This window comes from Coregonus lavaretus, assembly GCF_964263955.1.
Source record: "Coregonus lavaretus genome assembly, contig: HAP1_SCAFFOLD_656, whole genome shotgun sequence".
NCBI lineage: Eukaryota > Metazoa > Chordata > Actinopteri > Salmoniformes > Salmonidae > Coregonus > Coregonus lavaretus.
In genome coordinates this window covers 100713-119748 of record NW_028159049.1, presented here as the reverse complement: position 1 = coordinate 119748, position 19036 = coordinate 100713, and the positions used below count along the sequence as shown (strand labels likewise).

The window sequence follows — 19036 nt, the reverse complement described above, 5'->3', positions numbered from 1 at the left end:
TACATCCACAGGTACACCTCCAATTGACTAAAAATTATGTCAATTAGCCTATCAGAAGCTTCTAAAGCCATGACATCATTTTCTGGAATTTTCCAAGCTGTTTAAAGGCACAGACAACTTAATGTATGTAAACTTCTGACCCACTGGAATTGTGATACAGTGAATTATAAGTGAAATAATATGTCTGTAAACAATTGTTGGAAAAATGACTTGTGTGTCATGCACAAAGTAGATGTCCTAACCGACTTGCCAAAACTATAGTTTGTAAACAAGAAATTTGTGGAGTGGTTGAAAAACGAGTATTAATGACTCCAACCTAAGTGTATGTAAACTTCCGACTTCAACTATACAAGTAGGCTATTCATAGCTACTGTACACACACCGCATAACGTTTTCCATTATGCTCATTATACGAAGAGGTACTAAGTATATTATGCATACCAGATTACTATAAAGTGTGTGCGCTTTATAGTAATCTGCACTTCGTTCTGCTTTTCAGCCGTCAAGCACGCGTGAAGGCTACAGTACCACCGAGTTTTCAAACCTTTCGCACCCCGCGGTAGAAGTGGATGCTGTGCGCTGTCAGATCAGAGAGAGGAGGGTCTGCGCGTGCGGCTCCACCCTCCGGGTTTAAATGGTAAAGCGAGGTATTATACCAGGGTAATTTGGACTGTTCGTCTTTGGAGTAGGCTACCCCGTCAACCGCAGGACGCTCCAAACCCTAACTTTCCAAATCCCAAACCCCCCTGCTGATTCGAATTCATCAAATTTGTAAGTCATTTATTTTTATGCAAGGCCATTGTTTTACTTTGATACAAGTTGGAGAGAGTGAGAGTGCACTTGTTGTTTTGCGCGTACGTCTATAGTGTTCATTACGCACGCTTAGCAACATTGATTATGGCAATTGAAACGGACATTTTTGTTTATCAAATGTAGCCTATATTGTCATTCCTTCATGTGTATAGGTCTACAGCCATTGCTTGGCTTTTGAAAACATGGCACAGTTGATCTTAAAACCTGTTATAAACTGGTTTTATCAGAAGACATCTTCAGAGCAAGATCAGAGGGCACCGATGAGCTGGGGGCATTCCGCACACTGCTTTCACAATGTATTACTTAGCAAAATGACCAGGAAATAGATATCAGATATCAATTATCACTGTTGATCTCTGTTACAATTGCATGCTTTTGACAGCTGTTTTGCCTGACTCTAATGTAAATGCAGAACAAGCCAAATCACTCCAGAATAAATTACTATCAGTGGTAGCCTATACAATGTAACTGCAGTGCTGACATCTGTCTGATGCAGTCACATGATGATGTGGTTAAAGAGTCTGTGACCTTTGCATGTTGGCCATCTTTATCAGATAATTCTTCACTTTATCAGTGATGCACAACATTGCCTAACAATGCCTTTCTTTACCATGTTTTCTATACACTAACCAGTAATGCTATCTATATAGTAACCATGTTATTTATTATGTAACAGCTTGGAATAACAGTTTGACTGAACGATTTATGCCAGTAGTGCCATAGGCTATAGGAAGTGAGGGGAAGTTGACTTTATGTATCTGAAAGAAGAAACAGGCTGAGTGCTAACCAGGGAGTTTCCTGTTCTCCTAATATGGTAGTTTAAAGCTGTCTGTCTGTCTTGATGCTGAACTTTGTGGTGTGGTGGCTCAGGGTAGACTTGAGAGTCATATCCTCTCCAGTTTGCAGTGACTCAAACCAGCATCAAACTGGAAAATGTCAGTGAGTGATCAGAAAGACACTGGGGTCATCTTCATAGTAACTGAAGTTGACCAGATGTTGAAACCTAAGCTAGTAGTTTGCTGACAGGAAAAGTGATTATCATAAGGTTATGCTGCATGGGAGTTTGAGTAAAGCAAGCTTGTGGTTTTCTATCTCAGTCTGAGGACTTTGTTACCGCTCAGCTATATTGTCTCTGGTTGACTTTGGAGATTCATTTTGACGGTCTTTGTCGATCCACCACAGAGAGCCTGCAGCATCATCTAAATGATGTTTTCATCTGACTTTCATTCGTTTTTCAGTGAAATAAAGCACTGCTCTAAGGCACAAGTGAAAACAACATGGTCAGAGGATCCATCAGGAGAAAATAAAGGCTTCAGATACTTTTAGAGTTGGAGAACGGCCAAACTGCCTAATAAGAAGAGATATGTTTGGAGTAAGCAACACGTGAGACACCATAGCAGTAGAATCCAAGACTGAAATGCATGGTGCTCTGACTGTCTCTGGGCAGGTCGTTACAACATTAACCTTAATTGTGTTTAAATGGCCTAACACAATTGTGAGCTCATAGGCTTCATTCTTCTTCAATGTTTCAGGACCAGGCATTTACATTTTTTTTTGGGACGTACTGGATTGTAGTGTTGTTTATTCGTCGTCACATACCTCAGCATACAAATCTGGTTGAATCTGATATCATTACAATCGGTTTTCGCCCACTAGGACAACTGTGTGTGTGTTTACATATGGCCTATTGCAGTTCATCAGGACTCGGAGTGCAGCAAATCAGTTGCCTGGCTACCCAAACTCCTTGCTCCGGCCAAACGCAACGCCACAGACTTTAGTTTCTTCTCCGCAATGAGTCTGGATCTGAGTACCTCCCCGACAATTTTAGAACGCAAACACATTCTAACCGTTCTGATTAGTCCCAGAAACCGATGGGTTGGGCCAGAGCCAGAACACACATGGGTTCCTCTGCCCCGTTTAGAAAATGTTTGATACTATGATTGGTTAGAAATGATCCTATTGCTGATTACTTTGTTTTGTCCAACACCCCTCATTTTGACGTCACCACAAACGACTTCAACGATGGCAGTCTGACTGAAGTATGTAGTGAACATAGAGCAGCGGAATAATTCAGCTTGAGTCATCAGGCAAGAAAAGCAGGGCCTTAGTGTTAGTTGATACAGTATACCAGCCGATATACCAGAGTAGTGAATGTGTTAGATACTGTGACAGTTTGGGAGAATTACCATTATTAGGCCTAACTCTTATCCTGGCATAGCTGAGCGCAATCCATTAGAGTCGTCAAGGCTTGATGATACAGTGTTTAGTAACAGTACAGTAACTACTAAGAAATTAGTTTTTGCGATGAAGCCAGGAATCAGGGAAGGGATGGAATGATGAGGGAGAGGGGTAAAACCTTTCACAGGCCCAGGGGTCACCATTCAGCCCCTACAAATAAAGGGCAAGTGGTCTCCTGGGCAACCAGCCCATTCATACACAGCACAAGGACATAATTTCATCCCTCTCTCATCCACCATTTATTTATTTGATGAAAAACAGGATCTATAATTCCAAATGGCACCCTATTCCCTGTAGTGCATGACTTTTGACCAGAGCCCTAGTCAAAAGTAGTGCACTAGATAGGGTGCCATTTGGGATGCAACCAGGATCTATAGTTCCCCTATAATAAATACAGCTTCAACAACATTGATTCAATATTTACATTTTAGTCATTTAGCAGACGCTCTTATCCAGAGCAACTTACAGTTAGTGAGTGCATACATTATTTTAATATTTTTTCATACTGGCCCCCCGTGGGAATCGAACCCACAACCCTGGCATTGCAAACGCCATGCTCTACCAACTGAGCTACATACCTGCCGGCCATTCCCTCCCATACCCTGGGCCAATTGTGCGCCGCCCCATGGGTCTCCCGGTCGCGGCCGGCTACGACAGAGCCTGGATTCGAACCAGGATCTCTAGTGGCACAGCTAGCACTGCGATGCAGTGTCTTAGACCACTGCGCCACTCAGTGTTATTATCTGATTATCCTATGGAGGCTTTAAAGCGGCAATCAGAAGTAGAAACAAAGGACTCCCTGCCCCTGTTTCGGTAAAAATGTAACCACTCTCAAATTCATAGACAGAGATGCAAGGACTGACCATCCATGATATCAAAAGTATAGTTTTAACCGTACTTTGAGGCTATACAGTGTTTGTTAACATTTACTTTGTTTACAAACAATGGAATATAACAAGCTTATATGTTGGCTTCTGATGGGGTATGACAGTTGAACTAAGCTCATGAGGCATTTTTAAGTTATATTCTTCAACAATCTGTCACGCTCGTTGATAGACGGCTCGGACCAAGGTGCAGCGTGGTAGGCGAACATATTACTTTATTAAATGAACACCGACAAAACAACAAAAATACAAACGAACGTAAAGTTCTGCAGGCTACACAGCACCTATACAAAAACAAGATCCCACAAACTAAGGTGGGAAAAGGGCTGCCTAAGTATGATCCCCAATCAGAGACAACAATAGACAGGTGCCTCTGATTGGGAACCACACCCGGCCAACAAAGAAATAGAAAAACTAGAATGCCCACCCAAATCACACCCTGACCTAACTAAATAGAGAAATAAAATGGATCTCTAAGGTCAGGGCGTGACACAATCAATGGTTACATATCATTATTAAATGGGTTAGATACGACAATGAGTTCTTATCAGATGATAAAGGAAGTGATTCCTTCTTATCTTCTGTCTTTGCTTCTTGGAAAGACTGACTTTGCTACTGAGCATTTCACCAGAATTTTACTGTACCCTTCCTCCTCTTCTCCTCCCCTCCCCTCCCCTCCTCCCCCTCCTCTCTTCTCAACCCTCTTTTCCTCTGCCCCTCGTTCTTCTGACAGTGTTGACAAACAGTCTTCTGAGACTCCTCCTCCACCTCTTCCCCTCTCCTCATTTTCTCACCCTATCATGCTCTTTAAGTACGGTCTTATAGTCTCTACCAGACTGGACTGCTTCCTATCAGCAAACTGTCACCCTGTCAACCCCCTACTCAGACAGCGGTCCTCAGTGTACACTGGCTGAGAACAAAGGTGAACACACGTTGACACAACAAGATGAAGAGAGAGACAGAGAGAGGGGGAGAGGGGGGCGAGAGAACGAGAGAGGAGAGAAGGGGGTGAGGAACCACTGACCGTGCGTTGACACGACACGATAAGAAGGGAGGGAGGGTGCTGAAATGTTAAGGATTAGGGATGAGAGAGAGAGAGAGAGAGAGAGAGAGAGAGAGAGAGAGAGAGAGAGAGAGAGAGAGAGGACCAAAATGTTTGAGAGGTGCAGAAAAGTTCAAGGGAGTGATGACACTTGCCTTGCTGCATCTACAGTAACAGTACTGTAGGGGAGTGTCAGGAAAAGTCCAGTCAGTCAGTAAAGGGAATAGTTCATCCTGAATCAGCTGCAATGTCTCCTCTTTATACACAACCTTGGACTACTGTGTTAGTGCTGCATGGTGTTGTGTACTAGTACGGCCCCAGTTTATTCTGTGCTGTGCTCTACAACCATTGCAAATAAGGAACAGGATAGAGGATAATGTCATTTTTCCTAAAAATAGTGTCTCACTCTGGCTAAGTGGATATTTCTGCTTCCAACCAAGGGTTTTGTGGGTAGTTTGGCTCGAGCTAGTCCCAGGGGACAAAGTGACAATCTTTCCCAGGAGGACTTGTGACTTCCATAGATCCCATTCCAAGTCCTAGAAAGAGCATGCCAGTCTGTAACTGTGACTGACTATACTAAGAAAGTGAGGGCTGGATAGGAATGATGGGTGCAGAGACTCTATGATGTAGTGCAATGGATTATAGTCTGAGTCTTATCAACCAAGACTAGTTTGATTTACCAGCCCAAAGGCCAACATTTATCATTAGTTATGTCTTATGTCTGCGTAGTCTGATTGGAATTTGTAAGATCAGGTGTGTCACAATCATTTAGACACTGTAGTACTATTGAACTGAATCAATTGGTGTTTCTATTAGGGTATTAAACACAGCAGGTTATTACCACGTTTCCAGTAATGCATTCATAACAGCACTGAATTATAAAATACTAGCACTGAGTTTGCCATAGAACTGTGCACCTGCCGTGGCTCCACCTCCTACAGGTATGACTCAAAGCCCAGCGGCTAGCTAGCTAGCATCCCTCCCTCCAGCACACTACACCATACAGCCACAGATGAGAACAGCACAGTGGCGGGATCATATGAAGCATGAACATGAAAACCCCCCAAACAAGCTCTCCCTCTCCGTCCGTGTTATCATTTTGGAGTAAACTCCAAACTGCGTAGACCAGCTGTAGACATACTCTTCCCTATAAGGGCTTTGTTTGGGAGTTGAACTTGCCTGGCTGTTTAGGTCCATCGAAAGGCCTGCTCCAGAGAAGCAGGCCATATATGGGCATCACAGCACGGGACTGCAATGTAGTGGACGGTGCTGCACAGGGGAGAGAGGGAAAGAGAGAAAAAAAATTGACTTTATTGTTGTTGGAGCAATTTTTTTTTGATTAGGGTACGGGTAAACCCCTCACTTGTAAAAGTGAATAGCTAAAGGGTACTTACAGTACAAGAGTTGAAAATATCAATATAAGTCCTTATCGCATATGGTACAGTTACTTAGAAGTCATTTCCCAGAGTCTATCTTCATATCTAAATTAGGCACTGTGATGGTTGTAGTCTCCCTTGTGGCTCGTGTGTGAGAGTGTAGGAGGCTAAGCCCGAAGACGAGGGTCTGTGAGAATTACTGTAGTCTGGGAGTTTCTAGATGGATGAAGAAATGTTATTAACCCTTTGAGTGTCCATGCCTTCTGTGAACGTATGGCTGGCAGTGGTAGGAGAGTATACATGTAGTGTCTGACTCATACACCGTTTAGTTAGCCCCTTGGGTATGTTGTTGCCGGACTGAAAACAGAGTTTTCTGTGTGAGAAAGTATTTACAGAAAGAATCATGCAAGGCTTTGTGGTCCTCTGTAGCTCAGCTGGTAGAGCACGGCGCTTGTAACGCCAAGGTAGTGGGTTCGATCCCCGGGACCACCCATACACAAAAAAAATGTATGCACGCATGACTGTAAGTCGCTTTGGATAAAAGCGTCTGCTAAATGGCATATTATTATATTATATTATTTAAATCTATTCAATTATATATATTTTTTGTAATGACTCAAACATCTTGACCCCTAACCTGTGGTTGCCGTGCATGACACAGACCCACAATCCCCTTCTCTCAGAGTCAATGACTAGCCAAACCATAAACACATAAACCAAACCAAGTCAATCCAACCCAGTCTTTTAACATTTGAACATTTCTTCTCTCTTTCTCCCCCCAGCCCCCTCTCTCTCTCTCTCTCTCTCTCTCCCCATCTCCAGCTGCCCCCCCTCCCAAAAAAAAAAAGACAGAAGATCTTAGAAGATCCAAGATCCTCCACCGACCACCAAGATGGCTAATAAAAAACAGATGACTGAGGACGAGAAGTTCCTCTTCCTGGACAAGGACTTCATCAACAGTCCCATGGCCCAGGCCGACTGGTCAGCGAAGAAGCTGGTGTGGATCCCCTCTGAGAAGAATGGCTTCGAGGCGGCGAGCGTCAAGGAGGAGCACGGGGACGAGTGCCTGGTAGAGCTGGCCGACAACGGGAAGAAAGTGACAGTGAATAAGGATGATATCCAGAAGATGAACCCTCCCAAGTTCAGTAAGGTGGAGGATATGGCCGAGCTCACCTGCCTGAACGAGGCGTCGGTGCTGCACAACATCCGGGAGAGGTACTTCTCCGGGCTCATCTACGTGAGTTGGACTCTCTACGTTCACACAGATACATACAGTCATACTTGTACACACTCTACACAACCTGAGGTAAATTACTTCTGTCCCACGGCACAGACGTCAATTCAACATCCATTCCACGTTGGTTCAATGTAATTTCATTGAAATGACGTCAAAACAACGTTGATTCAACCAGTGTGTGCCCAGTGGGATAGGCCTATCTACATGAGAAGATATGGTCGTAGAAGCACACAGGCCCATAAATACTCACAATAATACTCACAATCTTCACAACCTTAGAAAGAGGTCCTTGCTACCAGCAAAAAGGACTGTGATAATTTCAAACACAGCAATTGAATAAGTGTAGAATAACCGTGTTTGCTTATTATCAATAATAACCCTGCTTATCCATGTTTTCTCTCTGCAGACATACTCTGGCCTGTTCTGTGTAGTGGTGAACCCATACAAGATGCTGCCCATCTACTCTGAGAAAATCATTGAGATGTACAAAGGGAAGAAACGCCACGAAGTTCCCCCTCACATCTACTCCATCACTGACAACGCCTACAGAAACATGATGCAAGGTAGGTTCATAGTAACACATCTTCCTGTTACTGTAACTTCTTTGTCTTGGAAGGAAGGGTTGGCGTCGATTCAATTTCAATTCAGTCCATGAATTGACTAAAATGAAATGTTTGGAATTTCAGTTTACCTGCTGAATTGACTGAAATTAATGACATTTGAGTTGATCCCAAACCCTGTTTGAAGACCATGGTATCTCACCACAGCTGTTCTTCCTATCTAGCTTGTTACTATCTTGGGAGAATTGGTTTGGTTTGTATCATATCAGCTGCTACAAAACAGTGATTGCAACAGTCTTGCTTCAGTTGTCTTAAGGTCAACAAACCGACAAAACAACATTTTCAATAACTCAACGATAGCTAGCTCTTCAAGACTCTTCAAAAGTGACAATATTTTATATACTCAGCAGAAGACACTTCAGAAGTGACAATATTTTATCAACTTAGCAACTGCAGATAGTTTAAAAGCTAAGACGAGCGTTAAGCTGAGTGCTAGGCCGTGCGTGCGCGCCGAGAGCCTATTTAACGTGATTTGCGTTCTGTTGAAATGGGCTCTGACAGTTTTAAGAGCATGTTGTGGGTAGACTGTCGAGGCAGCTGTAAAATGTCTCACCTTTTGCCACTCGCCTGACAACATAAGAGGTTGTGATGAGGTATCAAGCCACAAAATGAGTGGTACACAAACACCCGAGGTGCCTTATTGCTTAAATATACTGTAGACTTACACGCTCTATCAATGCCCTCTATGGTCAAAAACCTCTCTTCCTGAAGTATGTGGGCTGTGAAACTGCATAAAAACAATGTAAACACAGCTTACTTCAATTAAAGTTCATGAACAGTGACGGTGAATAAGCCTTTTAGTAGCTCATTCAAAGAGAATTCTGGACCCGAGGTGACGATGGGCCAACTCTGCTTACAGTAAATGCCAGTAAAGCGCTCTTGGCTAGCCCCTATAGTGCTAAGACTGAGAGAGCATAAGAGGCTAATATCCTGATGTGGACGACTCAGCATTTCCCACAAGGCTTTGTTATGTGGTGCCAGATGTCAGGGGTCATGTGGACTGAGTTGACCCCAAGGATTTGCTAAGGATTCTGGGGGATTCTTAGAGGAGCTTACTGACATCTGGATTTAGAGAGATGGAGGACAGGAAGTCGGAAGACAGTTCCTCTTCGAATCTTCAATAAAATATTCTCTCCATTTAGCCTTTTCTGTCTGTTGCTTTAGGATTTAAGATAAACTATGGACATTTAGTTGCTACAATATTTCTGTCCATTCCATTTAGATAACTCCTTTGGCAAAATTATCCCCTTGATTCAAGTACTTCATTTGTTATTGTGAATTCTAATCAGATTGTGGATATCAGCCCCTTCTATGTTTAAAATTCTACATTTGACATTTTAGCTGTAAGTAAATGTTAACAGTGTATTTAAATGATAATAACTTGTGACAGTACATGTCAATACTGCGATGATAAATGACACTATACTGTGCAACAACAAGTTCTCACAAGGGCTTTGAGGTTTTATCACATTTCTACTATTGTGTCTTTTTTTACAGCCAGTCACTGTGTTGCTTGTCATGTGTCAACAAAACAGATCTGACTAACTCAATCTATAACCACACAAAGCAGAAACAGAGGAGGCTGCTGTTCTCTTTCCTTACCAAGTCACTACTTCAACATTGTTACACTTCACAATTTTTACACCAGTGAGCCAAGCTGAGCCGAGCCAAACCGTATTGCACTGGCCTGCTTACTCATCTACGGTAGCTGTGAAAATAATGTGAAACAAATGTATCCGAGTCAGCACAGTATGGTTCAGGTTGGCACGATCGTCTAAAAGGGTATTAGTGAACTTAACATTGCAGTCAAAGAGCTGAAAAAACAACACCATCTCTCCTTTAGCCCTCATTTTGACCCTTTTCTGACCAATGGGGTCCTCCCAGAACATGACCTTGAAAGCACATTGTAAATGATGTAAGAACCAACCCTGTCCATTGTTCAAAGTGCTGCAGCATGATGAGAAAAGCTAGAATAAGCCCTGCGATGCTGGCCAAGCAGAAACACAATGACCTCACTCCTACTCGAGCTCAAGTTCCTTATGATGTAGTACACGGTTTAAGCACTGGATACATTTATAGTCATACGTTACAAAGAAGAGAGCAAACCCACTGACTTGATTATCCTCTGTTTTTATCAGTCACTCCAACTTCATAAACTTGAAACCCCATGTTTATATCATTTGGATTTAGGTCTTAGATGGACTTTCTTACACTCATAAGTCACAGGGTAAGCCTGTGCGTGTGCTTGTGTGTGTGCATTATCTTTGAATTTACACACACACACACACACACACACACACACACACACACACACACACACACACACACACACACACACTACGGATCACTCTAGGAGCTGCCTGCCATTCTGTGGGTTCTTGTCAGATAGCATTTCACTTGACATAACATTACAGCTTAGTCAGAGGTAACACGTTACTGTGTGTGTGTGTGTGTGTGTGTGTGTGTGTGAGTGTGTGTGTGTGTGTGTGAGAGTGTGTGTGTGTGTGTGTGTGTGTGTGTGTGTGTGTGTGTGTGTGTGTGTGTGTGTGTGTGTGTGTGTGTGTGTGTGTGTGTGTGTGTGTGTGTGTGTGTGTGTGTGTGTGCGAGTGCGCATGCGTGTGTGAGTGTGTGTGCGCAGCTCCTAGGGGTATCTGTCATGTGAACAGGAAACAAGGCAGGTTGAGGTAAACAAAACCACCACAAAAATGTTAAGCCCTCATTGGATACATTTCTGAATTGTGCCACTGACACGTTTATAACTTTGGAGTAGGATAACAAATAGTTAATCAATGTTTTTACCAGCGATTTGTACTAAGTTGGATCTATGTTGGTCTATGATTGTTACTCGATTTCATCTGTTTTGAGAAATATGGAGTAATATTCTTCCCCACATCTGATTATTTATTTATAATTTAAACAGCACTTTAGAATGTATCTAGATATGTTTAGCTGCTGGATGTGTAGGCGTGCTTATATGAAGAGTTTCTTTCCAAAACGCTATATATCCGTTTTCAGAAATGTTGTTAAATTAGCTTTTATTGTTTAAAGAACTTATGAAAGAGATTGGTGTGTTTTTTCACTGTCTAATCATGGCATGGGGTTGTTGAATGACAGACATGTATTTGTTTGAAATCTATCACTTGATGGTTTCATTTCAGAGAGACAAATAATCATGTTTTTTGCAAATGCTATATATCCGCCTCACTCTCAGAGAAATAAGTAGTACTGCTAGGTTTTACACAGTCAAATGTAACAAATAACTACATTTGTTATAAAAAAAAACTGTACAAATGATACATTTGTGACATCAATATCTAAAAATGAATCAATACAGTGATATGAGATCTGTATGTAAAACATTTACATTTGACATTTTAGTCATTTAGCAGATGCTCTTATCCAGAACGACTTAGAGTTAGTGCATTCATCTTGGTTGAGACAACTACATATCACAGTCAAATATACAGGATACGAACATTCCATTCCAGCTAAACAGTGAATATACACTGAGTATACCAAACAGGAACACCTTGGATTCACCTGTTCAGTCTATGTCATGGAAAGAACAGGTGTTCAGAGTATATACACTCAGTCTATAGTGTTTTGAAAATAATAATAAAAAAAAAATAAAAAAAATCTCAAATCAAATCAATGAATAAAAAATCAGAGAACAGTCATATTTTAGCGTTTTGGGGGCCCTAAGCAAAATGTTGCAAATTTGCTGCAATTCTACTCATTTTGCCGTGGTGTGGAGAGAAAAATATGTTTTAATATGATATCTGACTGAGAGTGACTAACAAAATCAATAGGGGCCCTCCGGTCGGTAATTCGACCATGATTACTACAAGTTTAGATAGCTGCCTAGACTAACTTAACCCCCAAAAATGTTTGCTGACGTGACTGACATAACAAGAGAAAAACTGCTGATGCACAACCAAATTTCGAAATTGCACTTTGTGTACTCTACTATTGTAACTCTCAACAGTAAGTTAAGACACCGACTCAACTTATTATTATTATTTTTTTATCAGCGGGCCTACAAAAGCTGCCCATCTCTGGTGTAGTGTATGACACATACTTTCTGTTGATATGCTGTACGTGTAGGAATCTACCATCTTATTTACATGTACACACAGGAAATGTCTACAGCTATGGTGTGTGCATCCAGTGTCGTGAGTAAACATTATGATGATGGACGGTCAATAGCTCTACTCTGTCACTATGTTTAGATTTGAGAGTTGGGAGTTTTTATTTTTAACAGACTGATAGGATTTCCCACGACAGAATAGACGAGATGACTAATGGACTAATGGTACAGCCCAAACCCCTTAGAGGTATGACTAATGGGGCCTCCCGAGTGGCGCAGTGGTCTAAGGCACTGCACCCCAGTGCACGCTGACTCGGTCGCCAGGTGTACGGTGTTTCCTCCGGCACATTGGTGCGGCTGGCTTCTGGGTTAAGCGGGCACTGTGTCAAGAAGCAGTGCGGCTCGGTTGGGTTGTGTTTCGCCTCTCCCGTGTCCGTACGGGATTTGCAGCAATGGGACAAGACTGTAACTACCAATTGGATACCACGAAATTGGGGAGAAAAAGGGGGTAAAATACAGAAAAAAAAGATGGATGACTAATGGTATGGTCCAAACAAACCCTTTAGGGGGGTGTCGCCGTGCGATCTCTTCATGGGTCAACATATACGTTAAGAGGCGCAAGACTATCAACAACCCTGGCAGTGTCTGATATGGCACCCTATTTCATACAGTGACTTTGACTTTTTCCACATTTTGCCTTATTCTAAAATTGATTAAATTATTATTTTCCCTCATCAATCTACACACAATACCCCATAATGACAAAGCGAAAACAGGTTTTTAGAAATGTTTGCAAATGTATTAAACATAAAAAAACATGAAGAGAAAATGTACATAAGTATTGCTATGAGACTCGAAATTGAGCTCAGGTGCATCATGTTTCCATTGATCATCCTTGAGATGTTTCTACAACTTGATTGGAGTCCACCTGTGGTAAATCCAATTGATTGGACATGATTTGGAAAGGCACACACCTGTCTATATAAGGTCCCACAGTTGACAGTGCATGTCAAGGCAAAATCCAAGCCATGAGGTCGAAGAAATTGTCCGTAGAGCTCCGAGACAGGATTATGTCGAGGGACAGATCTGGGGAAGTGTACCAAAAAATGTCTGCAGCATTGAAGGTCCCCAAGAACAAAGTGGCTTCCATCATTCTTAAATGGAAGAAGTTTGGAACCACCAAGACTCTTCCTAGAGCTGGCCGCCCGGCCAAACTGAGCAATCAGGGGAGAAGGGCCTTGGTCAGGGAGGTTTAGAAGAACCCGATGGTCACTCTGACAGAGCTCCAGAGTTCCTCTGTGGAGATGGGAGAACCTTCCAGAAGGACAACCATCTCTGCAGCACTTCACCAATCAGGCCTTTATGGTAGGGTGGCCAGATGGAAGCCACTCCTCAGTAAAAGGCACATGACAGCCCGCTTGGAGTTTGCCAAAAGGCACCTAAAGGACTCTCGGACCATGAGAAACAACATTCTACCAAGATTGAACTCTTTGGCCTGAATGCCAAGTGGCAGGGACTGGGAGACTAGTCAGGACCGAGGAGAGATCCTTGATGAAAACATGCTCCAGAGCACTCAGGACCTCAGAATAGGGCGAAGGTTCACCTTCCAACAGGACAACGACCCTAAGCACACAGCCAAGACAACGCAAGAGTGGCTTCGGGACAAGACTCTGAATGTCCTTGATTGGCCCAGCCAGAGCCCGGACTTGAACCCGATCGAACATCTCTGAAAATAGCTGTGCAGCGACGCTCCCCATCCAACCTGACAGAGCTTGAAAGGATATGCAGAGAAGAATGGGAGAAACTCCCCAAATACAGGTGTGCCAAGCTTGTAGCTTCATACCCAAGAAGACTCGATGCTGTAATCGCTGCCAAAGGTGCTTCAACAAAGTACTGAGTAAAGGGTCTGAATACTTATGGAAATGTGATATTTCAGCTGTTGTATTTTATACATTTGCAAAAATTTTGAAAAACCTGTTTTTGCTTTATCATTATGGGGTGTGTGTGTAGAGTGATGAGGGGGAAAAAAACGATTTAATCAATTTTAGAATAAATAAATAAATACTTTCCAAATGCACTGTATGTAGTGCATTACTTTAGACCAGACACAGCCTTGCCTGTCTGCTACATAATAACAGATAAAAGTCTTAGATAATAGTCTTAAGGAGTCTACACTTTTCTTAAGTCTCTTAACAGGGTTATCTACAATCAGAGTCTCTGACAATTCTGTGAAATCTTGGCTCTGTTCTCTCCTGGGAAGATTCACATTCCTTCACTAAGGCTTAGAAATGTGCCCTGCCTGCTCTTTGAAGTTTGAAGGGAATAGAGATGTGAAGTTCTCATGCGTTTGGGATTTGTATAAAAAGTTTCAGCTGGTGAGGATGGAGGATGATTTGGATGATGATTGAAACATTGTTTTTCCAATGCCATTGTCATAAAGGGGAATTTATATACATCTCTTATATGAAATGTTCTGTTTGACAGTGATTTGATGACAGGTCTTGGCTTTCTCTCTGGTGAACTCGTGATTGGGATGAGACTAGAGTGACCTTGGAATTTTCCCTTTAAAGCAATTGTAATTTGGGAGACTCCTTCGCTCATCTCTCCTCTCTCTCTCCTCTCTCTCTGTCTGTGTCTCTCTCTCTCTCTTTTTCTTTCTCTCTCAGTATTTTATTTATCTCACTTTGCACTAGGAAGTAGGGTGCCATTTCAGATTGGCCCCTACTCTGTTTGGCGTTTCCTCCTCTCCCAATGCCTCCCGTGCCCCGTGAGGTTCCACTCCCTGGCTCAGAGTTACGTTTGGTGTCAGTGTTGTGTTTTAATCTGTTTTGGGCGTGTTTGGAAATGCTGCACAGCCCTGGATGCCTCTCCTCTCCCTCTCTCCCCTCTGTGCCTTAATTAGGAAGAAAAGGGAACAGACAGCATTTTGCTGTGTGTGGAATGGAACCTAGCCCACTGCCAAGTCACGTTCAAAGTGAGGAATAGCATCCTAGCGCTCAGTTCTTTCCAGTTTGAGCAAAGCCATACAGGCTAGCCTGGCTAGTGTAGCCTAGCATAGTACATGTCCAGTAGGACCAGGGATGGGAATGATGGCCAGTAAGGAGAGATTTCAATCTTTGCGGCGTTACGCTAAATGACACAACATACGAGCCATGTGCTTTCTATAAGCAGATAAGGATAATGCATAGGGGGATTAACTAACCCTCTCTGCCTCTCTCTATTTCTTTCTCTCTCTATTTCTTTCTTTCTTTCTCGCTCTCCTTCTGCTCTCTCTCCCTCTACTCCCCCTCCCCCGCTGTTTCACATAGGTCATGTTTAAATTGCACTGGGCTCCAAATACTTTAACTTGATAATTCAACTAATAATATCCAAATGGTCTTTCTCTCCTCAACAGCATTCCCCAGACTCCAGACACACACACACAGACACACACACATACACACCCTGTCTAGCGTTTAAAGGGGGAAACTGTTTCGTTACATCCCTACATGGACCTTTAGGATTTTCCTAGGATTTTTGACGTAATCTAATTTTGGGATCACTTATCAGGAATTGATAGTTATCTTATTGCTTAACACATCAGGTGGACATATTTCTTTTTCAAAATCAAAGCATTTTTATTCTTTCAAAAATGTTATTCATGTTTTAGGCATGGGAAAGCCCTACCAATTTCTTACTTGAGCAGATGATTGAACTCATGCCCTGTTTGTACAAAGGTTCAACGCATGGCTGTACAAAGATGTGAACGCTTGGTTGATTTCTCTGGAGTAATAAAGTGTATGTTTCATATGGTAGGCTATGTGTGGGCTGAGGACTGCGCCGTACATTGAGACAGAAACAACAGAACGTCATCATCGCTTATAAGTTATTACTCAGGAGCACCACTACTGAAAACATAATACAGAAAGAGTTATAAAAATGAAATACTATCTAAATGTACAGGTAGCAGATAAACATACCAATACTCTATATGATTTACACACGTTTAGAAATGATAAATAGATATATCACGCTAAAGCAACTTAAAGTACAGTGAGTGCATACGTTTTTGAATATGTGACCCTAGTGGGAATTGAACCCATAACCTTGGCAATGCAAGCACCATGCTCTTACCAACTGAGCCACACAGGACCACAAAACTGCATCTTCTTGATTAACCAATCCAATTGTCTTACTATATGGTGTACTGATGTCAGATGGCCATATTGATACTGCATATGTGCATGTATGAGCAACTCTATCCTGACATCATGATTTTTATTTTATCTGCAGATCGTGAGGACCAGTCCATTCTTTGCACGTGAGTTTAAAAAATCACATTTGACACTTTACACTACACACTTTACACTGTACATTATACACTATACACTTTACACTTTACACTTTACACTTTACACTTTACACTTTACACTATACACTATACACTATACACTATACACTTTACACTTTACACTATACAGTACATTTGATCCTAAAATACACCTTTTTCTCCCCTCATTTTTCCTAGACGTCACATAGTTGGATGAGGGAGGGGGGAGGAGGTTTGGGCAGGGGGATGTTGAACAGTAACAGTTATGTAACCCATTACGTAAACACACACTGTGTCCAAAATGACATCCTCTTCCCTATGGGCCCTATGGGCTCTGGTCAAAAGTAGTGCAATGCGCAGGGGGCTCTGGTCAAAAGTAGTGCACTACATAAGGAATAGGGTGCCATTTCGGTCACAGCCACAGTTAAACAAATGAGATACCTCTAACGTCAACATTACCTTTTTCCAGCCTGCTACTGCTCTATACTAACACACGGTGGTCTGTCTGGTAAAAATTAATACTTTGGGGACAATTGTGGTGAAAAGTCTGATTGGTTTGATAGTAAGGCTGACAGGAAGTTCAGTGGGTATTTTGGTGAATCTTAGCTGACATGCTCATGTCATACAGATGTAGGATTTTAATTTGAGCCAGATTGCTACAGCAGGAAAATAATCCTGCAGCAACAGGAAATGTGAATTATTATGTGGATTATAATAAACATTTTTGCAAGGATTGATACATTTTTCGTTTATGGCAAATCAAGTCTGAAACGTCAAAGTGGAAATTAGAAGCCATTTTTCAAACTAAAATACACTACATTGTTTGCATTTCCTGCTGTACATGACAATGCTAAGCAACAAAATATTGATTAAATTAAGATCCTACATCTGTATTTTGTGGGAACCATTATCCAGGGAGTTGTGGGGTTAGGGGTTAGCCCTCTTCTCCTCTCTTCTCCTCTCCTTTCTACTCTCATCCCCTCTTTCCTCTCAGAGAGACAGGAAGTGTGCCCTGTGTCCTGATTAGAAAGAGAGATTCGTTTTTGTTTGGGCTCCATTTTGTTTGTTTACTCGTTGCAGAGCAATTATTGAGAATCTCGCTGGGACTCTGGGAGAGAATTGGAATCTATTGTCTAATTCTAGTTACTTTATAGGCTAGGAGTTGTCAGGTCACACATTCAGGAACATCTCTGGGCCCCAGTTCTAGGGGTTTTAGCTTGTCAGGTCTAATACACATAACACAACCCAATACACTTCAGCACCTCTTGGCATGGTGTTTGTCTGGTGCCTATTTACAGTAAGCCCTACTCTACAGTAAGTCAGAGCACCTTTCCTGTCAAGCCTCCAGTGTACCCAGTAGAGGAAATGGGAGGGTCCCTGTTTAAGTAGACTGCCGTGGAGCTCTGGGCTCCTTCTGTTCTAAACTGATTGATGCCAGGATGCAGCATTCTCTGATCACATTGGACTCACTTCCTGAAGTTTTTCCTGAACAATTTTTCAGAGAAGGCTTATTTGGAGAAGTGGGGTTTCATTTTCCTGTTTGTTGTAGTCAGGGAGGTTGGTGATGCAGTGGGGGTGTGGTTGGAAACAGGCAAGGTTGGAGCTATAGGGTTTAAAATTCTAGAAACGTTCCAATGTTTTCCCCATGTTTTTCCAAAATCCCTGTTGAAAGATTCCTGGAATCAGTAGGGTAAAGTCAGGGAGGACATCCTCCAACAGGGATTTCTGAAAAACCTGGGAGCTTTAGGAAAAGTTACCAGAATTTTTGCACCTCTATTTGGGGCTGTGAGTCAGCTCAGCTAGGTATAAGCTTAGTGCTGATCATACTCTCTATCCATATATAGGAGAAACGTACGCTACAGGGAATGTCATGTATGACATGCTCATAGTGTGTATGAAATTACACTGATGTATTATAAAAACACATGAGCCAGGGACTGACTGTATTGTCTCCATAGTAGACAGGGGTTAGACCTGGTGATGATAGCATTACTTTGTAAAGTATATTGATAAACATGACATAGCACATGTCATAACACGTCATGGCATACATAGCCAACGTAGGATCTTAATTTGATCACCCTGTTGCAGGATAACTTTCCTGCAATGCAGGACATTTAAAAGTTGTAGTGTATTTGAGGTTTAAAAAGGCTTCTGAAGTTTGTAATTTACACTTAGAAATGTCAGACTTGATGTTCCCTTACGAAAAATGTATCAACCCCTACAAAAATGTCCATTAATTATAATCCACATAATAATTCACATTTCCTGTTGAGCTGGAGTATTTTCCTGCTGTAGCAAACTGGCTCAAATTAAGATCCTACATCTGTATGGCGGTAAACAATGTACTGTACCATCATCTTTTGAAGTCGGGAGTCTTCGATTTTAATTTCTGCATTTGTTATGACAATGTAATAGCATTTATATGAT

At 42.1% G+C, this 19036-nt stretch overlaps 1 protein-coding gene across 3 annotated transcripts in view; it reads left to right on the top strand.

Moving 5' to 3' along the window:
* The first annotated feature begins 683 nt into the window (after positions 1–683).
* The window catches only part of LOC311123323 (myosin-11-like), a 43595-nt gene continuing 25242 nt past the window's right edge, over positions 684–19036 (top strand). For all 3 annotated transcript variants that reach the window (XM_084197588.1, XM_084197587.1, XM_084197589.1), the window contains exons 1-4: positions 684–771; positions 7136–7590; positions 7997–8153; positions 16570–16597. In XM_084197588.1, the coding sequence (XP_084053714.1) occupies positions 7246–7590; positions 7997–8153; positions 16570–16597 (530 nt within the window). In that variant the 5' untranslated portion in view covers positions 684–771; positions 7136–7245. The remainder of the gene's footprint in view (positions 772–7135; positions 7591–7996; positions 8154–16569; positions 16598–19036) is intronic.